A 19,986-nucleotide genomic window follows, 5' to 3' on the forward strand; every position below is an offset into this window, starting at 1 on the left:
CCCCAAAGCTATAGCTCTCATGCATATATCATTTCGGCCCCCAGTATCCTGTAATCACCCCTTCCTGGAACTTCCTAAGCTAACTTTAAGATATATAGTACTGAACTTCATTTGGATTAGGAGTGGATTCCTTCACGTAATTAAACATTTATTGATAGCTTCAGCACATTTGTACATAGTACATTCTAATTCCTTTAGTAAGAATTATTGAACCAGCAAAAAAAAAACAAACAAACAGTTTAACTCCTCACAATTTCTACCCACAGTACATAATTTAAAATATATCCACAGCAGATAAATCAGACAAATAAGCTGATGTCTTCAGTATCTTCGGGTATAAGATCATTAAAGCATATTATTGTATTGATAATTAATTACCAAATCACATGTTTAGTGATTACTTCTTGTACAGCTTTCATAATGTCTTTATTTCGCAGACTGTATATAATAGGGTTAACCAAAGGAGTAAACACAGTATATAGCAGTGATAGGACTTGACTCATCGAAAGCATTTGTCCTTTTGTTGGAACAACATAAACACTAAATATAGTCCAGTAGAATATGGAGACCACAATGAGGTGGGAGCTGCAGGTGGAGAAGGCTTTCTGTCTACCAGTATTAGATGAAATTCTTAAGACTGCTAACACAATATAAGTATAAGACATTACAATGATTGTGATTGGAATGAAGACAACTGGAGTGCCTAAAATAAAAAACTCCATATGGATAATGAATGTTTCAGAACAGGCAAGTTCTAGTAAGGGGACAATGTCACAAAAGAAATGGTCAATAATATTTGGTACACAAAAAATAAGCTTTGTTGTTGCTATGGCGTAAAGCAATGTAATGGAAAATCCAAGCAACCAACAAATGGTGACCAAAATTACACAATGTCCACTTCTCATGATAGAAGTGTAACGAAGGGGATTACAGATGGCCACATATCTGTCATATGACATCACAGCAAGGAGAAGACATTCAAATGTTTCTGAGCTACATAAAAAATAAAATTGAGTGATACAGCTGATAAAAGTCATCGTTCCCCCACCATTCAGTAGGATGCGGAGCATGTTGGGGACAATATCTGTGATCACCAAGATGTCACCAATAGACAGTTGTGAGATGAAGAAGTACATTGGAGTGTGGAGGGTCTTGCTGGTGAACACCAGGATGATTATAAGGATATTTCCACATATTGTCAAACAATAAAACACAAGAAAAAGACAGAACAGGAAGTTGTTTATACTTTGCCTACATTGAAATCCTAAGAGGAAAAACTCGAAAGTCCGATTTCTCTCCTGCGTGATAGTACAGATAGTAGTTATTCTATAATAAACATACACAATGGTAAGTTCTTTTTTCTCTTAATACACAAGTACTATTGTATTCCATTGTCATGTACTAGGCATAAATATAATTATGCTCGTTATATAATGTACCTTATTATACTTTATGCATGATACTGTATTAATTAATGGTCACTCTGGTTCTTAAAGAATATTTATGGTATACGGTTAAGTTTGTTGCTCACTGTTTTTTTTTTATTAATTCTGGTGATATAGCCCCAGATAAAGTAGAAAAAGTATAGTATTTAAAAAATACTTTTCTGACCTCTGTGGATTAAAAAAAATACTAAAAATAGACAATTAAATTATAAGAAAAATCTACATAAAATACTCAAACTACCTCAATTGACATAGTGCTACCCCAGACACATTTACCTTAAAGTGGCCATACAGCATATTGAAATTACATGTAGGTAAATATTAAGATTAACACTTTATAATTCTCCACAAATGTAACTAGAATTTTATATATCATAGAATTGTTTTCAATATTTTTATGGTTTTTACAAACTAATATATAAGTCTAAAAATTCTTAAAAAAAGGAAAAATAAATACATGAATAATCAAAATCCTTCAATCTACATATAGATCTTGGTAAACTAAAAAAAACTGCCAACATCACACCAACATTCACTTCTATATAATAAATAGACAAATATGAGAATTGCATTTTTCCTAATGAAGTTCAAACTCTTAATAGAACAACAAAAAGTTTGGAACATGATGGTAGTTTATGTCAGAAGTACGTAAAAAACATTAGAACTTATTGTTGATTGCAATATGTTGCATGTCCATTGAAAGGTAATTGGGTTTGGGGTAGAGATAAGAATTGTGGTATCTGGGCATTTTATGCATATGTTTCACCTGATATATATGATACATATTATGTGCTTGATTTGTTTTACAATGTATGTAAATACTTATATATGTATATATTGGTAATTTCAAAGAGACTATCATTTTATCATTTCTTGATTAGATTGAGCTATTGTTTGGGTTCTAAATGATCCTTACATCCCATATATTTTTGCTTTCAAAATTCATTTTTAGATAGAATTTGTTTAATTATTTCAATTCTGTTGTAAAGAAATATCTTGGAGAGAAAATAACCTGGTGGGAATTGATTATAGACATAGACATGGTTTGTGGTCATCAGACACAGGAATATGATCTACAATACAACAGATATTTATATAGAAAATCATACTATGGGGAGATTGTTGCCATTGTCTCCTGAGTCTCCTTTATTTTTTAAATTGACAAATAAAAAAAATATATAATTATCTACTTTATTCTAGGAGTATGTAAGTCAATTAATTTATTTAAATAACAGATGATGGATCAAAAAAAGAGAATCAATAAAAAATATATGTTTAAAACAAATTAGACTTAAAGCGTACTAGAGTTTTCAGACAACTTTTCAGAATATGCAGCCATTTGTAGGTACATGACGAATAACCTTGTTTCTGGCTATTATATGACTAATATCCCCATTATACCCTATATAGCTATTTCTCCATACCATGAGAGGTCAGGACTGGTGGGTGAAGCTACTACTGTGCTGTGTGTGCTTTGGGCAATAGACTATTTGCTACAGAACTACAGAAGTTTTTGCTTTGTAAGGCCTTAGACGGGCATTTTTAGCCGCGGTTTGCGCATGCGCATGCGTCCGGTGATTTTTTAAAACCGTTGCTTTGCAATGGTATCAGACACATGAGCGCTTTTTATGCGCTCGTCCGATAAATTATAGAACAGAAATCGCAGATCGCACCTATCTGCGATTCCTGTTCTCTTCTCTATATGCGCTCAATGGGGCCGGCGGCAGCAGCGCCGACCCCATTGAGAACATGTAGAAGACAAATCATTCTTCTCTGCCACAGCTTTAACAGCTGTGGCAGAGAAGAACGATGTTTGCCCATTGAATTCAATGGAGCCGGCAATACATGAATTCATGAATGGGTGTGACTGAGATCTGCCTCTGATTGGCTCAGGCTGAGCCAATCAGGGGCAAGCCTGAGTCACACCCCCTTCACACCCACTGCAGGCCGGCCGTGGGGATCTCCGGCTGCCAGGAGCAGGTGAGTACATACATTTTTTTTATTTTAACACTTTTCGGGATGAATTGCAGGGAAGGGCTTATATATTTAAGCCCTTCCCGACAATTCATCCCGGGCTCGCCCGCAGCGCATTGCTTTCAATGGAGCCGGCTGTATTGCCGGCTCCATTGAATGCAATGCGCTGGACAGCTCCGGACCGTTTCTAATGAAACGCGGCTAGAAGCAGATTTTCGGACGATTTTTCGGCCGATTTTTCGGCGCTGGTCACGCGATTTGCGCATGCGCATCCGTAATGCGATGCGCAAATCGCGTGAAAAAATGCCCGTGTGACGCAGGCCTAAATGCTAATTACATGCACAGACAATCATATTAGACAGGAGTGTGCAGAAAGACTTAGCAGTGTATCTGTGTACAAGTAGCAGTAAATTTAACCATTAACTCAACTTGCAGTTCTCCATGTCAGTGTCTGTTAGAGATGAGCTCGTTTTGAGTAATGAACCCCATTGAAGTCAAAAGACGACTCGAGCATTTTTGTATGGGACCGATGCTCTGCATAGGTGATGACTTGTCACACACCAGAAAACATCAGAAAGTCATGGAAACACCACAGAAACGGATACGGAAGGGCTCCCAGGTCCCACTATTTAGCCAAAATGGGGGCAAGAGTCTGGCATCACCCCCCTAACAATGTACTTCGGAAAAACCCTCTTTAATAAGGCACACGCGCTGGCACATCTTAGCTAAGCACCAAACTACCTGCAACCAAGATCAATCACTGCCTGCGGGTGACACTGCTGCCTCTTCTCCTGGGTTACATGCTGGCATTGGTGTCCAACCCCCTGCATGACCCTGCATCCAAAGCCCCACCCAAAATTTTCCCTGCAAAGTGTACAGCTGCCCTCATGCCACTTCCTTCACATCTGTTCTGCGTGTATGGGCTGAAGAGGAGGAGACAGAGAGTCATACTCCTAGTGAGGACAGTGATGTGTTGCATACTGGGACTCTGGCACACATGGCTGACTTCATGTTAAGCTGCCTATCCCGTGACCGTTGCGTTAGACGCATTCTGGCCAACACGGATTACTGGGTGTACATCCTTCTTGACCCATGGTATAGGGAGAACCTTTCCACTCTCAATACCAAAGAGGAAAGGAGTACGAGAGTGATGCAATACCACAGGGCTCTGGTGTGAAAGCTGATACTAAACTTCCCATCTGACAAAGCTAGCATTAGAAGACGTAGTTCAGTGGGCCAACTAGCAGGGGAGAAGAGGGGAACAGGCAGCATGTCCAAGGCAGGCAGACGAACACTCTTCAAGGCCTTTGCCACTTTTATGGCACCCCAGCCAGGCTGTGTCACCACTCCACAAGCTGAGTAGAAGGGAACAGTGTAAAAATATGGTGAGGGAGTACATAGCCGACCGTACCAACGTCCTCCGTGATCCCTCTGCTCCATACAACTATTGGGTGTCAAAGCTGGACACGTGGCACGAACTTGCACTGTACGCCTTGGAGGTGCTGGCCTGCCCTGCCACTGGTGTGTTATCAGAGAGGGTTTTTAGTGCTGATGGGGGGACTATCAAAGATAAGCGTACCCACCTGTCAACTGACAGTGCTGATGTCGTGGAACCTTCCTTTGCGGAACCACGGCTTACTCAATTTGGAATGTTTACACCCTTCCATATTAATTCTGAATTGATAATGCGCATAAGAAGTTTTCACACTGACACGAGGTTCAGCATGTATAGCTTCCTCAATTCTAACTTTAATGTTGGCCGTGTAGCCTGTTTTAAAAGAGTTTAACATATCCGCCCATCTGGGCAGGTCAAAGATTACATAGATACAACGTATTGTTTAATTATTGGATAAGCATCTTGCAATTCTTCCATCCTCCGGTCATCTGTGATTGGCCATCAGGTGGTGGATGAAATGACTGGGTTGTCTTAGGCCCACGTGTGGTTCCTTCGATATAATTGGGTTACATCATGAGTTAGTAATAGCATAGACCTCCCATGTTATTTGCATACGTTTCCAGTAAAATTGCTTGGGTAATTTCTGCGGTAGCTGTTTCAGACTGCGGTTATCTATGTCTGAGTTATACTTCTCCTAAAGGCACAAACAGTCGGAAAAATCGATATATTTATAGGTTGGTTTCATGTTGGCTTCCCCATGTCAGCAGAGTTATAAAACAGATATTTTCATATGAGCGGAAGTACCTATTGCATAACTGTAGGAACATTATATTTGTAGCAAGACAGAAAGCAAATATGTATACAGAATGTTAAATTGACAACTGTCTACTGCCAAGGCCCACCGATCCATATAGATATATACTGGGCTTCCACCACAGACCCCCCTTGAAACTATCTGTTTCACTAAACTCGCCCTGCTCCGCCCCACCCCCACTGCTGACCCTAGACTCGCATTGTGTTGTACACTGGAGCTATTGCTGTCATGGGGGTATAGGATGGTTCGACATCATCACATTCTGGATCCATGATGACGACGTTTGCGCTGACAGTGGGCTTTTTGTTGGACGTCGTAGTGGGACAGGTGGACCAGGCAGTCATCAGGGTCGGAATACACTGTATGCAACGACAAACAGAAATTAGGATGACTATAAAGGTGACAAATATAATCAGGTTAGGAGAGGTGCGACTTTTACTATTTCAGGTAAACACGGCATAACTTGTATAGAACCACGCCTACTTGACGTTACCTCGATTCATCAACAAGAGTGCAAAGTCAGGACCATCTAATGACTGATCAACATGACTGAATCTTTGTCTTATTAGTAAGTGCATTATCATATATATTAGTCTGGAAGGAAAGAGCTACCAGGTGATTATTCCCACTTCCCTTTTCCAGAGGCAGCAAGGTAACAGGACCAGGGGCGTTGTAACACCGGCATGTTGCATGGCATGAGCAGAGTGCACTGCAGATAAAATAAAGCAAAATCTTAGCGAAAACCTATCACCGTGTTCTAAATACACAATGTTTCAAACCTTATTTATATATATTTTTTCCTTCTCCCTTTAGGTACCTAACTGAGGAAAACAGACTAAGGTTAGCTCTTTTTAGTTAGTGCGGTCAGCTTCTTAATGGCAACTGCGTCTTTACCTGTGGGTCACGTGTTGTCTGGAATGTAGGTACAAGTCTCCCCCATCATCTTACAGACACTCCCCTTTTTGGCTAAAATCGTACCTAGTGCCATTCTATTTTGAAAAGTCATAGTCGAGGTAGGTCCTATTGGTCGACTAGTCCCTATAAGGCATCTCTAGTATAATTTATAAACCGCTGCTAATTATAATAAACATAATTAATCCAGTCAACATTTTATTTACCATAATAATCAGGAAAATTTTTTAAAAACTCGTCAGGTACCCCCCTTGGCTGTCTTATGACGTCAACGCACACGTGTAGGTCCAAACTATCACCAGGAGCCTCTCTTCTCACTCTAATGTGCTGTTACAATACTAGTAGTGTGCACAGGTACGCACGGATTGGGACTCCCTGATCTTCACCCACACCAATGTCCCTCCTGGAGATAGTCCTGATGGTGAACACGTCCAGGCCGCCTACACTGACCCTACACTACCTAGTGACAAGACTGGAAGGAGCCGCCGTACCTATGCAGAAACAAGGGTAGACCAACATGACAGGATAACTACAGAACACAGCAGAGTTGGATCAAGATAGAGTAACTATGGGGGGTAACCTCATTATCTTCAATGCTGTCTGACAGGATGTGGAGGAGCATAAGGGCTTTACTAAGGCACACTCCCCTGTCCAATTACTTTCCAGACATGATGTCACATTATTTTACCTGTGAAGTGTGTACCTTCGTTTACCTCATTCACTTCCGGTACCCTGTATCTGCAGATTACCTCATTCATGAGCTTCTGTGTGGTTACCTGCTCATTCACCTTAGTATCAGGGTGGGCCTCCAACCTGAAAAAGACTCGAGCAACAACAAGCACATATTCATGCTCCCCAACAGGTGTGATCTGAATTTGGTCAAATTGGCAATCTCTGAAATGGGTAGAGTGGTCAAAGCAAGGGTTATATGGCCACCTTACTTCTGTCCGGACTTGCATATGGCAAAGATCATGCTAACTGGACAAATGATGCAGCAGCTACAGAGAACCTAGGTATCACCCATTCTTGTTCAGTGTCGCCGTCATCGCTGCTTTTGATTCTGTGTACCAGTTGGGCCATCATGGGGGACAGGGACCTCTGTAGGCGATTTGTGTTGATTGTTCGCCATACGCCGTCCTGTTCTGTCGCTCCCGTCATTTAGCCCATCTGCTTTCTTTCCTCGTTGACTTGTAACTGTAAAGTCCTTGACATATCAAAGTCCAAAGTCTTTATCAAAGTCCAAAGTTTTTATCAAAGTCCAAAGTTTTTATCAAAGTCCAAAGTTTTTATCAAAGTCCAAAGTTTTTATCACTGACTCATGCTGTCAGTATCTATTCTTCTTTCTTCCACAGCTTGAGGGCCGCTGCTTTTGCTGTGTTGTCGGCGAGGGTGTCATCTCTCGCTTCTCCGTTGTAGAAATCGGTGTGAATTCTCCATTGCCAGGTAGTAGTAGTAGGGTTTCCATGGGATTCTGCACCACTGCACCATTCTTAATTGGCTGTCCTACTGAGATAACAAGCTGTCTGGCCTTCCATATTGGGCCATAATCATGAGCTATGCCAAATGCATTCCAGGAGTCAGTGTAAAGAGTTGCCGACTTACCTTCTACCACTCCACACGCCTCAGTGAGGGCCTCCGGTTCCGCTTCTTGCCCTGAGACATGCGGAGGCAGAGCTTCTGCGTTTAGGACATCTTGTTGTGTGACCTCTGCATATCTGGTTCGGAGTCATCAATCCTCACCCTGGTACCATCTACAAAAGCAAACTCAAAATATGCATCATTAACAGTGTATTCTAATAACAGTTTTTGTCAGAATTTTGTTGCACAGAATCTCAAAAAACTTAAAAAAATAGCTGATCTGTCATACTCAGATCACCTATGCCTCCCCTCCCCTGTTTAAACCGGAATACCTGATTAAAAGGAGAGTAGCCGGATTCAAGGTATTACAACATTGGGAAGAAATATTGGGGGAGGCATGGAAAGAGCACATTGTAGCCGGATCCAATAGGCCAGAGATAAGTGCTTGGGTTACACTTGCATGAGTATGTTCTGGGTGTCATTTGGGGTGTGGACCACTAGAGGGTAGTCCAATACCAACTTAGAAGATTTGTCAACCATTGCCTGTACTGCTGTCACCGCACAAACACATGAGGGAGCTCCTCGAGTCACTGGATCTAACCTCATGGCTGTGGTTGTCCTCCGTGCTTTTGTGTCAATACTGTCGTATGGGCAACAGTATGAAACAAGGCCCAGAAAGGTGCGGAATTTGGCAACGGGTGTTTGTACAGGTATGGCCTGGCCCGGAGAACAACCTTTCTTGCAGGACTTGGTTAGTCTTTGGAGGCCTTACAGCCTTCTGCAAGAGAAATTAACAGTGAAATTGTGGCCGGTTGGCAGTTTTTCCAAAGCATCAGCACACAGCACCTAACATGTGTGGCTGACCCTTCACCCCCCTTTTTTTTAAACTAGGGGGATACTGTTTGACCCAGGGGTGTGTATCTGGGTCTCGTATATATTATCATGGTGGGTATATTCAATTTCCCTATGCCTGTCTTGTGGGTGTCAGGAACCGTGGAATGCTGAGTTTGAGACAGGAGGAAAAAACAAAACTTTTTTCTTCTGGCTATCTATGATTCTTACCCCCTCCTTGGATAAGAGACGTGTTCTTGCATCATCAAGCTCCACCCCTCTGAATCAGGCTAATCCCTTACTTCCTTATTCTCTCATTCAAGGTTGGCAGTCCTTGGATACACATCACAACCCAATAAAGATAAAGTCTTATGCATCACACAATTTACATTTTACTAATTACGGGTCAATCTGCCCCGTTCCTCCTGTGGATACCTGGCCTTATCGTTACCTGCTTGTTTCCTATTCCTTGGCTTCTCTGCAGTTTCTCTTACTCCCTGTAGTTTATTTATTTTATACTTTACTGGTGCTGGGATGTTGCCAGGGCTAGTAACTTCCTCTTTTCAGAATCTCTCCCTCCCGTGACGGCCCAGCGACAGGATTACAAGGGAGAATGTGGCTAATTTTTACTTTTACAACAGTTTTTTTTTTTTGTCCCAGACTTCCGGCGACCGGGCAGATGCAGTCTTAGATGCTGGGCATCTCCATCTGATTGGTAATGTACTGCAATTCTCTCTATTTACTAAACTGTTATATTGAATGCTGGTGTCTTTGGCTTGTATTAATACAGACGCCATTTCAGCCCACCTTTCTCTTCCTCTTTCTGACACTCAGGGAAATTCTAACGTCTAATGCATAAATCTTATGCTATGTTGTAACTTTACTGTCACAGCGGTGACCACCTAACATTGTATGTGGTTACAATTGAATTGGGGACTTGGGCAACATAGATGTATTTTCTTGTGGGCATGGTGTTACAGTTTGTATTGTTAAGAGCCCCCTCAGGATGTGAGTGGCATATAACTTTTTACATTTGTCTGACGGATGTATAGCAAGGACTAGATTACATAACAAAACATACGAGTAGTTTTAATATCCAACAGTAGTTATTTATTACAGCACATCGATAGCACATGAATTGCTCCGCTTCTATTCAGAGTTATGGCACTTCCTCTTTTTAAATGTAGTTAGCAGCCTTTTTTTTTTCCTAAACACATTCACTTACGGGCACAAGCCTATACTTTCAACGTTTAACAATCCAACAGCAACACAGTCTAGTAGTCTGTCTTACTAGAAGGGATCCAATAATGCACATGTATCCTACAAAGTCCAAACCCACAGCGCGCCGCTGTGTACGGTGCATTAATCTTGGCTATAACCCAGCCAATGCGTTCTCATTGCCAACAATCCCTTCTTACAGTTGAGCAGGACTGATACTACTTCTATATGACAGACAAACAAACTATTCCTATATAACAACTCAGCAGGATTATCTCTACACAACAGACAAGCACACTAACTTTATATAAAAGACAGGTAGGACACACAGAAAGATTGCTCGATTAACCAATGATAACTTGACTCTCCACCCCTTCCACACTTTTCTGGAGGGTGTAAGAATAGACCTCAGTACAATGTTTGTTGCCTTTCAATTTCAATCATGGCCGCCAGATTCATGATTATAAAAGTCTCCTCAGACGCTGGACACAGTATGCCCCGACCTAGAGTCTCTAGCATTTCTGTCGCTACACAATTCAACAATCTACCTTCAGCCAGAGGGATCCACTCGTGCACGTTTAAACAATAAACAAATATTTGCGGACCATCATCCTCAAACAATGGACCGTAACCACAGCGGTGGGCGGGGTAGGGATTATTCTGACTACAGATCTCCCATCCGAGGGCACTTATCGTCAATAACAATCCTTTTTGGCAATTTGGGCAAGACATGGGTGGTATTCCCACACAACTAGACAGACAACTAGACAGAGTACCGGTACGGCTGGTTTTAGTCTTACTGCCCCTCGGGATCCGGTCTGTCAGTTCCCTTTCTTCGGAAGCCTTTTACCAGACTTTACCGAAGTAGCGATACCTGCCCAGACGTTTGACGGCTTCCTGACCCTTAGGCTTTGTAACCAAACCAGACCAGAGCAGGAAAGCCTTTCCGTCAAACTACCCTCACAGGTCCCTTACTCTTAGGTTTTGTAACCAAACCTGACCCGAGTAATCGGGACACCTGCGCAGGGTCAACCCCCCCCCCCCCCCTTAAGGCAGCTACTGACCTCGCCACTCGACCAGTACTCTCAAAACAACAGGCATGTAAACATTCCTTTTTATCATATGACAGGTTCTTATCACGTGATCGAGACTTAAAGAAGTACCTGTCGTCGTGCGACTCCAAATCTATCGGCCTGGCACGGCACATAGGCAAGCCCGGAGTTAGCCACACAGGTATAGATAATTAATTTATCTTACCGTGTATTTGGTGGGCCCGCTAAGTCCAAGGTTGTCTATGTCCGTGCCTTGTGTCCGATTTCTTCGGAGCCTATCGATCACAGTCCCATCTGGGGTGCCAGCTGTCGTGGAACCTTCCTTTGCGGAACCACGGCTTACTCAATTTGGAATGTTTACACCCTTCCATATTAATTCTGAATTGATAATGCGCATAAGAAGTTTTCACACTGACACGAGGTTCAGCATGTATAGCTTCCTCAATTCTAACTTTAATGTTGGCCGTGTAGCCTGTTTTAAAAGAGTTTAACATATCCACCCATCTGGGCAGGTCAAAGATTACATAGATACAACGTATTGTTTAATTATTGGATAAGCATCTTGCAATTCTTCCATCCTCCGGTCATCTGTGATTGGCCATCAGGTGGTGGATGAAATGACTGGGTTGTCTTAGGCCCACGTGTGGTTCCTTCGATATAATTGGGTTACATCATGAGTTAGTAATAGCATAGACCTCCCATGTTATTTGCATACATTTCCAGTAAAATTGCTTGGGTAATTTCTGCGGTAGCTGTTTCAGACTGCGGTTATCTATGTCTGAGTTATACTTCTCCTAAAGGCACAAACAGTCGGAAAAATAGATATATTTATAGGTTGGTTTCATGTTGGCTTCCCCATGTCAGCAGAGTTATAAAACAGATATTTTCATATGAGCGGAAGTACCTATTGCATAACTGTAAGAACATTATATTTGTAGCAAGACAGAAAGCAAATATGTATACAGAATGTTAAATTGACAACTGTCTACTGCCAAGGCCCACCGATCCATATAGATATATACTGGGCTTCCACCACACTGACATGCTTACACTTTTAAAAATGAACAAAGCCTGGATTTCCCAAGACTTCTTTTCTCCACTGGTGGAAAGCAGCTTAACATAAAGTATCTTTAAGCTGCAACTGAAGAACCATGCACCCTTTATCACCCCAAAAAAGGGTAGAAGTAGCTTGGTCTACCCTTCTTTGTTCGTTCTCCTCCCCCTCCTCCTAAACCAGCATGTCAGCACGCTGAACAGCCAATTCTTCAGAGGGCCAAAAGGCTCTGTAAAAACAAATTTTTTCAGAGGGCTGCCTCCAGGCAATTTCAAAACAATTTTTTCTGAGGGCCGCCTCCAGGTTCTCGCCCCCAATTTTGAAGAGGTTCCCCACTAGAGTTCAGCAAACATGCTGGTTCCAGCTTCATACACCAACAGGGTCCACAAATGTATCCCAGCGCAATGTCCAGCTATCTGACTCTGAGACAGAATGAATTGTCCTGGTTTGGCCAGTCTAATTTCTTCATAGTACATGCTGTCTTTCCCTGGGGCACTGGTTAAAAAGCCCCTCAGGGAGAGGCAGGGGCTGGGACAGGCGGTAGCTTTCCTCTCGTTGTACCGCCACCTGGATCCCAATAAATAAGTCTGCGTTCTATGTTAAAAAAATATTTCAGGGGTTCACCTACACTCTGGGTAAACAAATCTTTGAGGGGTACACCTATACTCTTGGTACACAAATCTTTCAGGGGTTCGTCTATACTCTTGGTACACATATTTTTCAGGGGTTCGCCTATACTCTTGGTAAACAGATCCTTTTAGTGGTTCACCTCTACTCTTGGTAAACAAATCTTTCAGGGGTTCACCTGCACTCTGGGTAAAAAATCTTTAGTTTTAGAATGGGTTTTTGAATTGTGGAGATGTGTAGAAGTACTGGCATCTAAGTTTCCTTTATGCCCACGTTTGTAGCTCATGAAATTGTGTGACGGAGATGGCACGGGATTGGAATTATGATCATACGTTGATTTATCAGCAATTCTCATCAGCATTGTGGGCTATCGCCCACAATTTCAAAGAGGGACACTGCCAGGCCCTGACAACCCTCTACAGTGTGTGTCTCGTGTTCCTCCTCATTCAATACGCACTTATAAATAGACATGAGGGTGGTGTGGCTATCAAGCGATCTTATGGCATGAGGACAGCTGAACATATTATCCAGAAAAATCTTCCAATATTGAAACAGAATAACATAATAGAAAAAAAAGCATATTGCAGACCTCCGACCCTTCACATGAAATTTGTTTGTTTTACTTGTTTTTAACTCACTTGGATATTTAAGTGATGTGATTATCCAGATTAGGTGATCAAGACTCCACACGGAGTTGAAACGCGTCCTGCCTAGTGTCTGTCTGTTTCTTATGCTGCACTTCGTCACATAAAGGCTTCTGGGTTTTATCCACTTTGACAATAGCAACGTCTTCAATTAACTTGGTACCCATGCCACTTCCTTCACATCTGTTTAGCGTGTATGGGCTGAAGAGGAGGAGGAGGAGGAGGAGGAGGAGGAGGAGGAGGAGACAGAGAGTCACACTCCTAGTGAGGACAGTGATGTGTTGCATACTGGGACTCTGGCACACATGGCTGACTTCATGTTAAGCTGCCCATCCCGTGACCGTTGCATTAGACGCATTCTGGCCAACACGGATTACAGGGAGTACGCGCTTCTTCACCCATGGTATAAGGAGAACCTTTCCACTTTCATTCCCTAAGAGGAAAGGAGTACGAGAGTGATGCAATACCACAGGGTTCTGGTGTAAAAGCTGATACTAAACTTCCCATCTGACAATGCTAGCGGTAGAGGACGTACTTCAGTGGGCCAACTAGCAGGGAAGAAGAGGGGGACAGGCAGCATGTCCAAAGCAGGCAGAGGAACACTCTCCAAGGCCTTTGCCACTTTTATGGCACCCCAGCCAGACTGTGTCAACACTCCACAGGCTTAGTAGGAGGGAACAGTGTAAAAATATGGTGAGGGAGTGCATAGCCGACTGTACCAACGTCCTCCGTGATCCCTCTGCTCCATACAACTTTTGGGTGTCAAAGCTGGACACGTAGCACAAACTTGCACTGTACGCCTTGAAGGTGGTGGCCTGCCTTGCCACTAGCGTGTTATCAGAGAGGGTGCTTAGTGCTGCTGGGGGGATTATCACGGATAAGCGTACCCACCTGTCAACTGACAGCGCCAACAGGCTTACACTTTTTAGGATGAACAAAGCCTGAAATTCCCCAGACTTCTCTTCACCACTGGTGGAAAGCAGCTTAACATAAATTATTTTTAAGCTGGAACTGGAGAACCATGCACCCTCTATCACCCCAAAAAAGGGTAGAAGTAGCTTGGTCTATCCTTCTCTGCTCTTCCTCCTCCTCCTCCACCTCCTCCAAAGCAGCATGTCAACATGCTGAACAGCCAATTCTTCAGAGGGCCAAAAGGCTCTGTAAAAACAAATTTTTTCAGAGGGCTGCCTCCAGGCTCTGTCAAAACAATTTTTTCTGAGGGCCGCCTCCAAGTTCTCGCCCCCAATTTTGAAGAGATTTCCCACTAGAGTTCAGCAAACATGATGGTTCCAGCTTCATATGCTCACAGGGTCCACAAATGTATCCCAGCGCAATGTCCAGCTATCTGACTCTGAGACAGAATGAATTGTCCTGGTTTGGCCACTCTAATTTCTTCATAGTACATGCTGTCTTTCCCTGGGGCACTGGTTAAAAAGCCCCTCGGGAAGAGGCAGGGGCTGGGACAGGCGGTAGCTTTCCTCCCGTTGTATCGCCACCTGGATCCCATTAAACAAGTCTAAGTTCTATGTTACAAAAATATTTCAGGGGTTCACCTGCACTCTGGGTAAACAAATCTTTCAGGGGTACACCTATACTCTTGGTAAACAAATCTTTCAGGCTTTCAACTACACTTTTAATAAAAAAAAATCTTTTAGGGGTTCACCTGCACTCTGGGTAAAAAATCTTTAGTTTTAGAATGGGTTTTTGAATTGTGGAGATGTGTAGAAGTACTGGCATCTGAGTCTCCTTTATGCCCACGTTTGTGGCTCATGAAATTTTCTGACGGAGATGGCACGGGATTGGAATTATGATCATACGTTGATTTATCAGCAATTCTCATCAGCAATGTGGGCTATTGCCCACAATTTCAAAGAGGGTCGCTGCCTGGCCCTGACAACCCTCTACAATGTATGTCTAGTGTTCCTCCTCATTCAATTGGCACTTATAAATAGACATGAGGGTGGTGTGGCTATCAAGTGACCGTATGGCATGAGGACAGCTGATCTCTGGGTTTCGTTAATCGAAACAAGTTCTCGAGCATTACACAAAGTTTGACTCGAGTAATGAGCACCCGAGCATTTTGGTGTTTGCTCATCTCTAATCATAACAAATTCCTCAGAAGCAATATTAAAGAATAAGAGCAATTCAATTCTGTCAACTCTGGTGGTGAATTGACAGCAATAAAAGAAAATAACAAAGAAAGATGCCACCAGTTCTGATGGTGAACTGGTAGCGATTAGGTCAGCTATGGATAATGAACTGAGGTAGCTTCATATGGCCTCCCAAAGATGCCTCCCAATATACTGGATGTGTCCGCAAGCCAATGAATGAGCAGAGTATCTTCCCACCTTCACACACCAACAGAAAAATACAGGGAAAACCTCTGCAGACTCATAGAGATGCCCAATAAGTTTGGACCGCCCATTGGATGATGCGACTGAAAAGCCGGCCCAGCTCCGATCAGGTGACCGTTATGGCAGCGCAGTTGAAGTGAGCCACCTGGCAGTCCCGTGCAAATGATACAAATGATCATATTATCTGTGCGAATGCAGAAAAGCTGTTGATGTAAGGGTGAGAAGAACAGCGAGAACCACCATAGGCATCAATAAAGAGGTGGCACAATATCCTAAAATATAAGTAATATTGTAGATGGCAAAAGATAACCAATACAGATTAGTAACAATCCCATAAAATACAGAGGATCCAAAAGGAAAAGATAAACACAGTCAATAATAAATACAGGAGTGTGCTAACTACAGAAAGTCATTATAGATATGCTGCAAAGGAAAGTTGTTCATTTAATCCCTTAAATTTAAAACAATCCAGCCTATAGATCCAAGTAGCTTCTTTACGTAAAAGTTTAATATTCACATCACCACATCTATTATCTAAATGTATCTTTTCAACACCCATGAATCTAAAGTGACTAGGGTCATTGTTGTGAAAAAGTTTCATGTGAGTTGCAACCAGCGTGTGTTCACCCATTGGAATATTCCCAATGTCGGCCAGGCTACACGTATAGAATTCTTGTGTAGTTTTACCTATACAATTAAGGAGACATGACCAGGAAGCCAAGTAAACAATGTTGCAAGTTCTGCAGTTGATGAAATCCCTTATCTTACAAGACTTTTGAGTAGCAGCACTAACAAACCCAGAGCCTCTATTGATGTATTCACAAGCCTTGCAATTATGGCAAGAAAAAGGCCAACAGGTTTACTGGGCCAGATAATTTTGTGCCCAAGTGGCTGTGAACCAGTCTATCTTGCAAATTTCTCCCTCTTCTGTATGTAATGGAGGGCCTTGTGGACAGAACATCAGTTAAATCATTATCCTCCCTAAGGAGATTCTAATGCTGTTCTAGGATCTTAAATATCTTCCTAAAGAGGGGCGTGGCTTGGCTACAGAGTAGCAAGGACGTGTTCCACACAGCTCTCCAGAAAGCCCCTCTAAAAGCCAAAAAAATCAGAAAATCGACTGCCACGAACACAGGTATCAACCCATCTAACACCAGGAAGAACCTTAGTTATCCTGTGAGAGATCGGGGAGCTCCGGAGCCTCACAGCAGGCAAAAGAACTTGCGGCCTGAAGCAATCCCCTCCTCACCCCACCACCATCTCCTCACCTCAGTCCTTTGGTACCAGGGGACTGCAGCTTCGGATCACTTCGGCGGCTCTCCTCCTCATTGAACGGACCTGCGGAAGATACCAGGGCCGGGTGAGTGTCTCTGCCTGTGAGCCTATGAGCCACGGCGGGACTCCCCTCTGCTGCCGTGCCTGTGGGGGGCCCCGGAGGCGCTCCCTCTCCGTGCCTGCGGCGCCACCAAGATACAAGGATGCCGCACAACTGCCCGGACGTGGCAGCTGTGAGCCGCGGGACGCGCGGAGGAAGCAGCGATCCCCTATTCATCTAACTTGCAGCTGGGGCCGGCCCGAGACTATAGGGAGATTCCCCACACCCCCTCCTGCACTTACAGTGTCGGACACCACCGGAGGCACCCGGAACCGTGACCCCTGGAGCTGAGACGATTCCTCCCTTGATTCACCTGATGTGGGGTGCAACACAGGACTGTGGAGGGCTTCTCACCCCCACCCCCCTCCTGCTCTGAACGCCGCTGACCGTGGCTTGGTGGTTACAACAAAACAGGTCAGTGAACAAACAAGCCCACTCCACACTACCCTGTCAGTAACACACAGAGGCAGGAGGGCATATTAAATCACGGTGCACATAATAAACCCTGCAGGCTATTAATAGCACAACACAGCACCAGAGCCCGTGAAACGCCATTCACCCCCAGTTAAATGCCATCTTGGGACTAAAACCAACAAACACCTGAGACCCCTGGTGACCATTTATATAAAAATTATTATACAACATCTTATCTGAGAAGCAGGACCTTTCTTCTTTGTTTCTCCCACACCTGTGAGCTTAAAGATGGATTCCGCTACAAATAACCACAAGAAGGACGCTATGCTTAACTAACAGTAACGTAGCTACCACCGAGACTTCAGCAGAGCCCAGCACATGAACCGACCTCAAAATGGTTAAAATTGGGGGGCGTGGCCTAGCCTGCAGAGGGAGCGGTCGCACAGCTCCAGACCTCCTGCAACCAAAGACTGTTTCTCAGACCTACGGTCTTTTCTGAGCCTTTTTTGCGCCGCTCGTTATAAGCCTCGGCAGCCTCGCAGGCCAAGGATTAAAAAGAGGGGTCTCTAACCCAAATCAGCCGACATAGAAGATTGGGGCCTACCTGCAAAGGAGAAGCCGGGACCTCGAGTTGGAAGCCGGGGCGGACCGGAAGTCCCGCGACTGCCCTGCTTGCACGGAGAGACGGTGTACACTGCCGCCGGATCGGTCACCGGAGCTCAGCTGATCTGAGGACGGTCGGGTGGGTGAGTGCTGTGCGCCGAGCGGCTGAAATAGAGACAGAGCAGCGGAGCCGCGGCCCCCGCCCCCCCCCCCCCCCTTGCCACCCGAGCGCGGGAGAGAGATGCGTAACTCGGCCGGAGGCTACCAAGTTGAGGCTGGGGTGTGTAGGCTGCCCTCAGGCCACAGAATAAGATAACACCTGAAGCCCTCAGAGACACTTCACTGTCATCTTCGTCACAGCAAAGAGCGCCCCCCCACCCTTCTTCTTCTTGCCGATTCCTGACTTCACACCATCACTGCTGTAAAGGGATCCCTTGTCTCCTCTCCCCACTCAGACTGAACATTTAAAGGCACAGAATAAGGACCTTGGCCAAAGAGGCATAACATAGTGGGGTGTCTCAGGTCTCGGACCAAACCTGCGCAGCCCCTGATTTTTCACGAGCCGACAGGGGCCCAGCCTGGGGCTTCAGAGTGGCCTTCTGACGGGGTCCTGGATGCCCGTGTACCACCCAGCTGCTGCGCCTCTTTCCTCCTTTGAGCCCCCCCCTCCACCACCACATTGGGGAGTGAAAATACAAAACCGGTGACAACACAAAGCCGACTAGACTACAGCAAACTACTGTAACGCAGGCAAAGCCTGAATTTTTTCTGGTACTCCGGAGGGAGCACCGAACATTCCCTTCCTTAGACCCTCTGCAACAGCCCCTCCCACGCCACCTGCATACCCCTCTCTATATAAAGAAATCCCCTATCAACAAACTTGCATCAAACATTCGCAACACAGGCATTGCCTGAATTTTTTCATTATGAGTTCTATAGTGGAACCCTAACACTCCAACGAGCAACTCACTCAGCGACCACAGACCGGCAGATTGCACCATCAACAGCTGGCCCACATGGAGCATATCTAGACCTGCTGGGTCAAGAGGGCGCCACTGCACGACCCCTTTCTAAAGGCTACACATCATTGGGAAAACCAATCGTGACAAGAGTTCTGATATTCTGAGCACCCCGCGCCCTACTAAAGGACAGACAGATATGCAGAGATTCTTGAAAGAGCGCAGTTCCTGATCCCCCCACCCATCCAGCAAAAAAACTTTAAACATGTCTTCATCACTCAACCGCAATACTGAAAAGGACGAAGATGCATCCTCAGAGGGCGAAGATAATGAACGCATCTCCAAAAGCTTTATGAGAGATCTGATTACAGGGGCCCTACACCCAGTCATCACAGAGTTATCTGAAATCAAAGAAGAACTCAAACACCTAGGGAGAAGAGTGGAGGATCTGGAATCTTCCTCAGCTAACATCATCACCCACTCAATAGAAATGGCCCAAGCTGTCAAGGAACATCACTCTCAACTTAACCGTGCCTTAATTATGCAAGAAAACCTAGAAAATAGAAATAGGCGCAGTAACATCAGAATCAAAGGACTTCCTGAGTCTTGGGCAGCCGAAGCACTCCCAAAAATAGCAATGGAACTCTTTACTACCTTAATAGGCGCGGATAGAGCAGCAAATATCTCTATTGAAAGAATCCATAGAGCTCTAAGACCACCTCCATCACCCTCAGAT

At 44.1% G+C, this 19,986-nt stretch overlaps 1 protein-coding gene across 1 annotated transcript; it reads right to left on the bottom strand.

Moving 5' to 3' along the window:
- Positions 1 to 374: 374 nt before the first annotated feature.
- On the bottom strand, positions 375 to 13,712 carry LOC136613185 (olfactory receptor 5G9-like). Its single transcript, XM_066594026.1, has 2 exons — positions 13,641 to 13,712; positions 375 to 1,298 (listed from the first exon to the last, which is right to left on the bottom strand). Exons 1-2 carry the CDS (start codon positions 13,710 to 13,712, stop codon positions 375 to 377), a joined length of 996 nt encoding a protein of 331 aa, XP_066450123.1.
- Positions 13,713 to 19,986: the final 6,274 nt, after the last annotated feature.

The sequence above is a fragment of the Eleutherodactylus coqui genome, chromosome 2 (genome assembly GCF_035609145.1).
Source record: "Eleutherodactylus coqui strain aEleCoq1 chromosome 2, aEleCoq1.hap1, whole genome shotgun sequence".
NCBI lineage: Eukaryota > Metazoa > Chordata > Amphibia > Anura > Eleutherodactylidae > Eleutherodactylus > Eleutherodactylus coqui.

Coding starts and splice junctions, on each gene's coding strand:
- LOC136613185 (XM_066594026.1), bottom strand. CDS start 13,712: ATGGGTACCAAGTTAATTGAAGACGTTGCTATTGTCAAAGTGGATAAA. Junction 1,299..13,640: donor AGAAGCCTTTATGTGACGAA/GTGCAGCATAAG, acceptor ACTATCACGCAG/GAGAGAAATCGGACTTTCGA.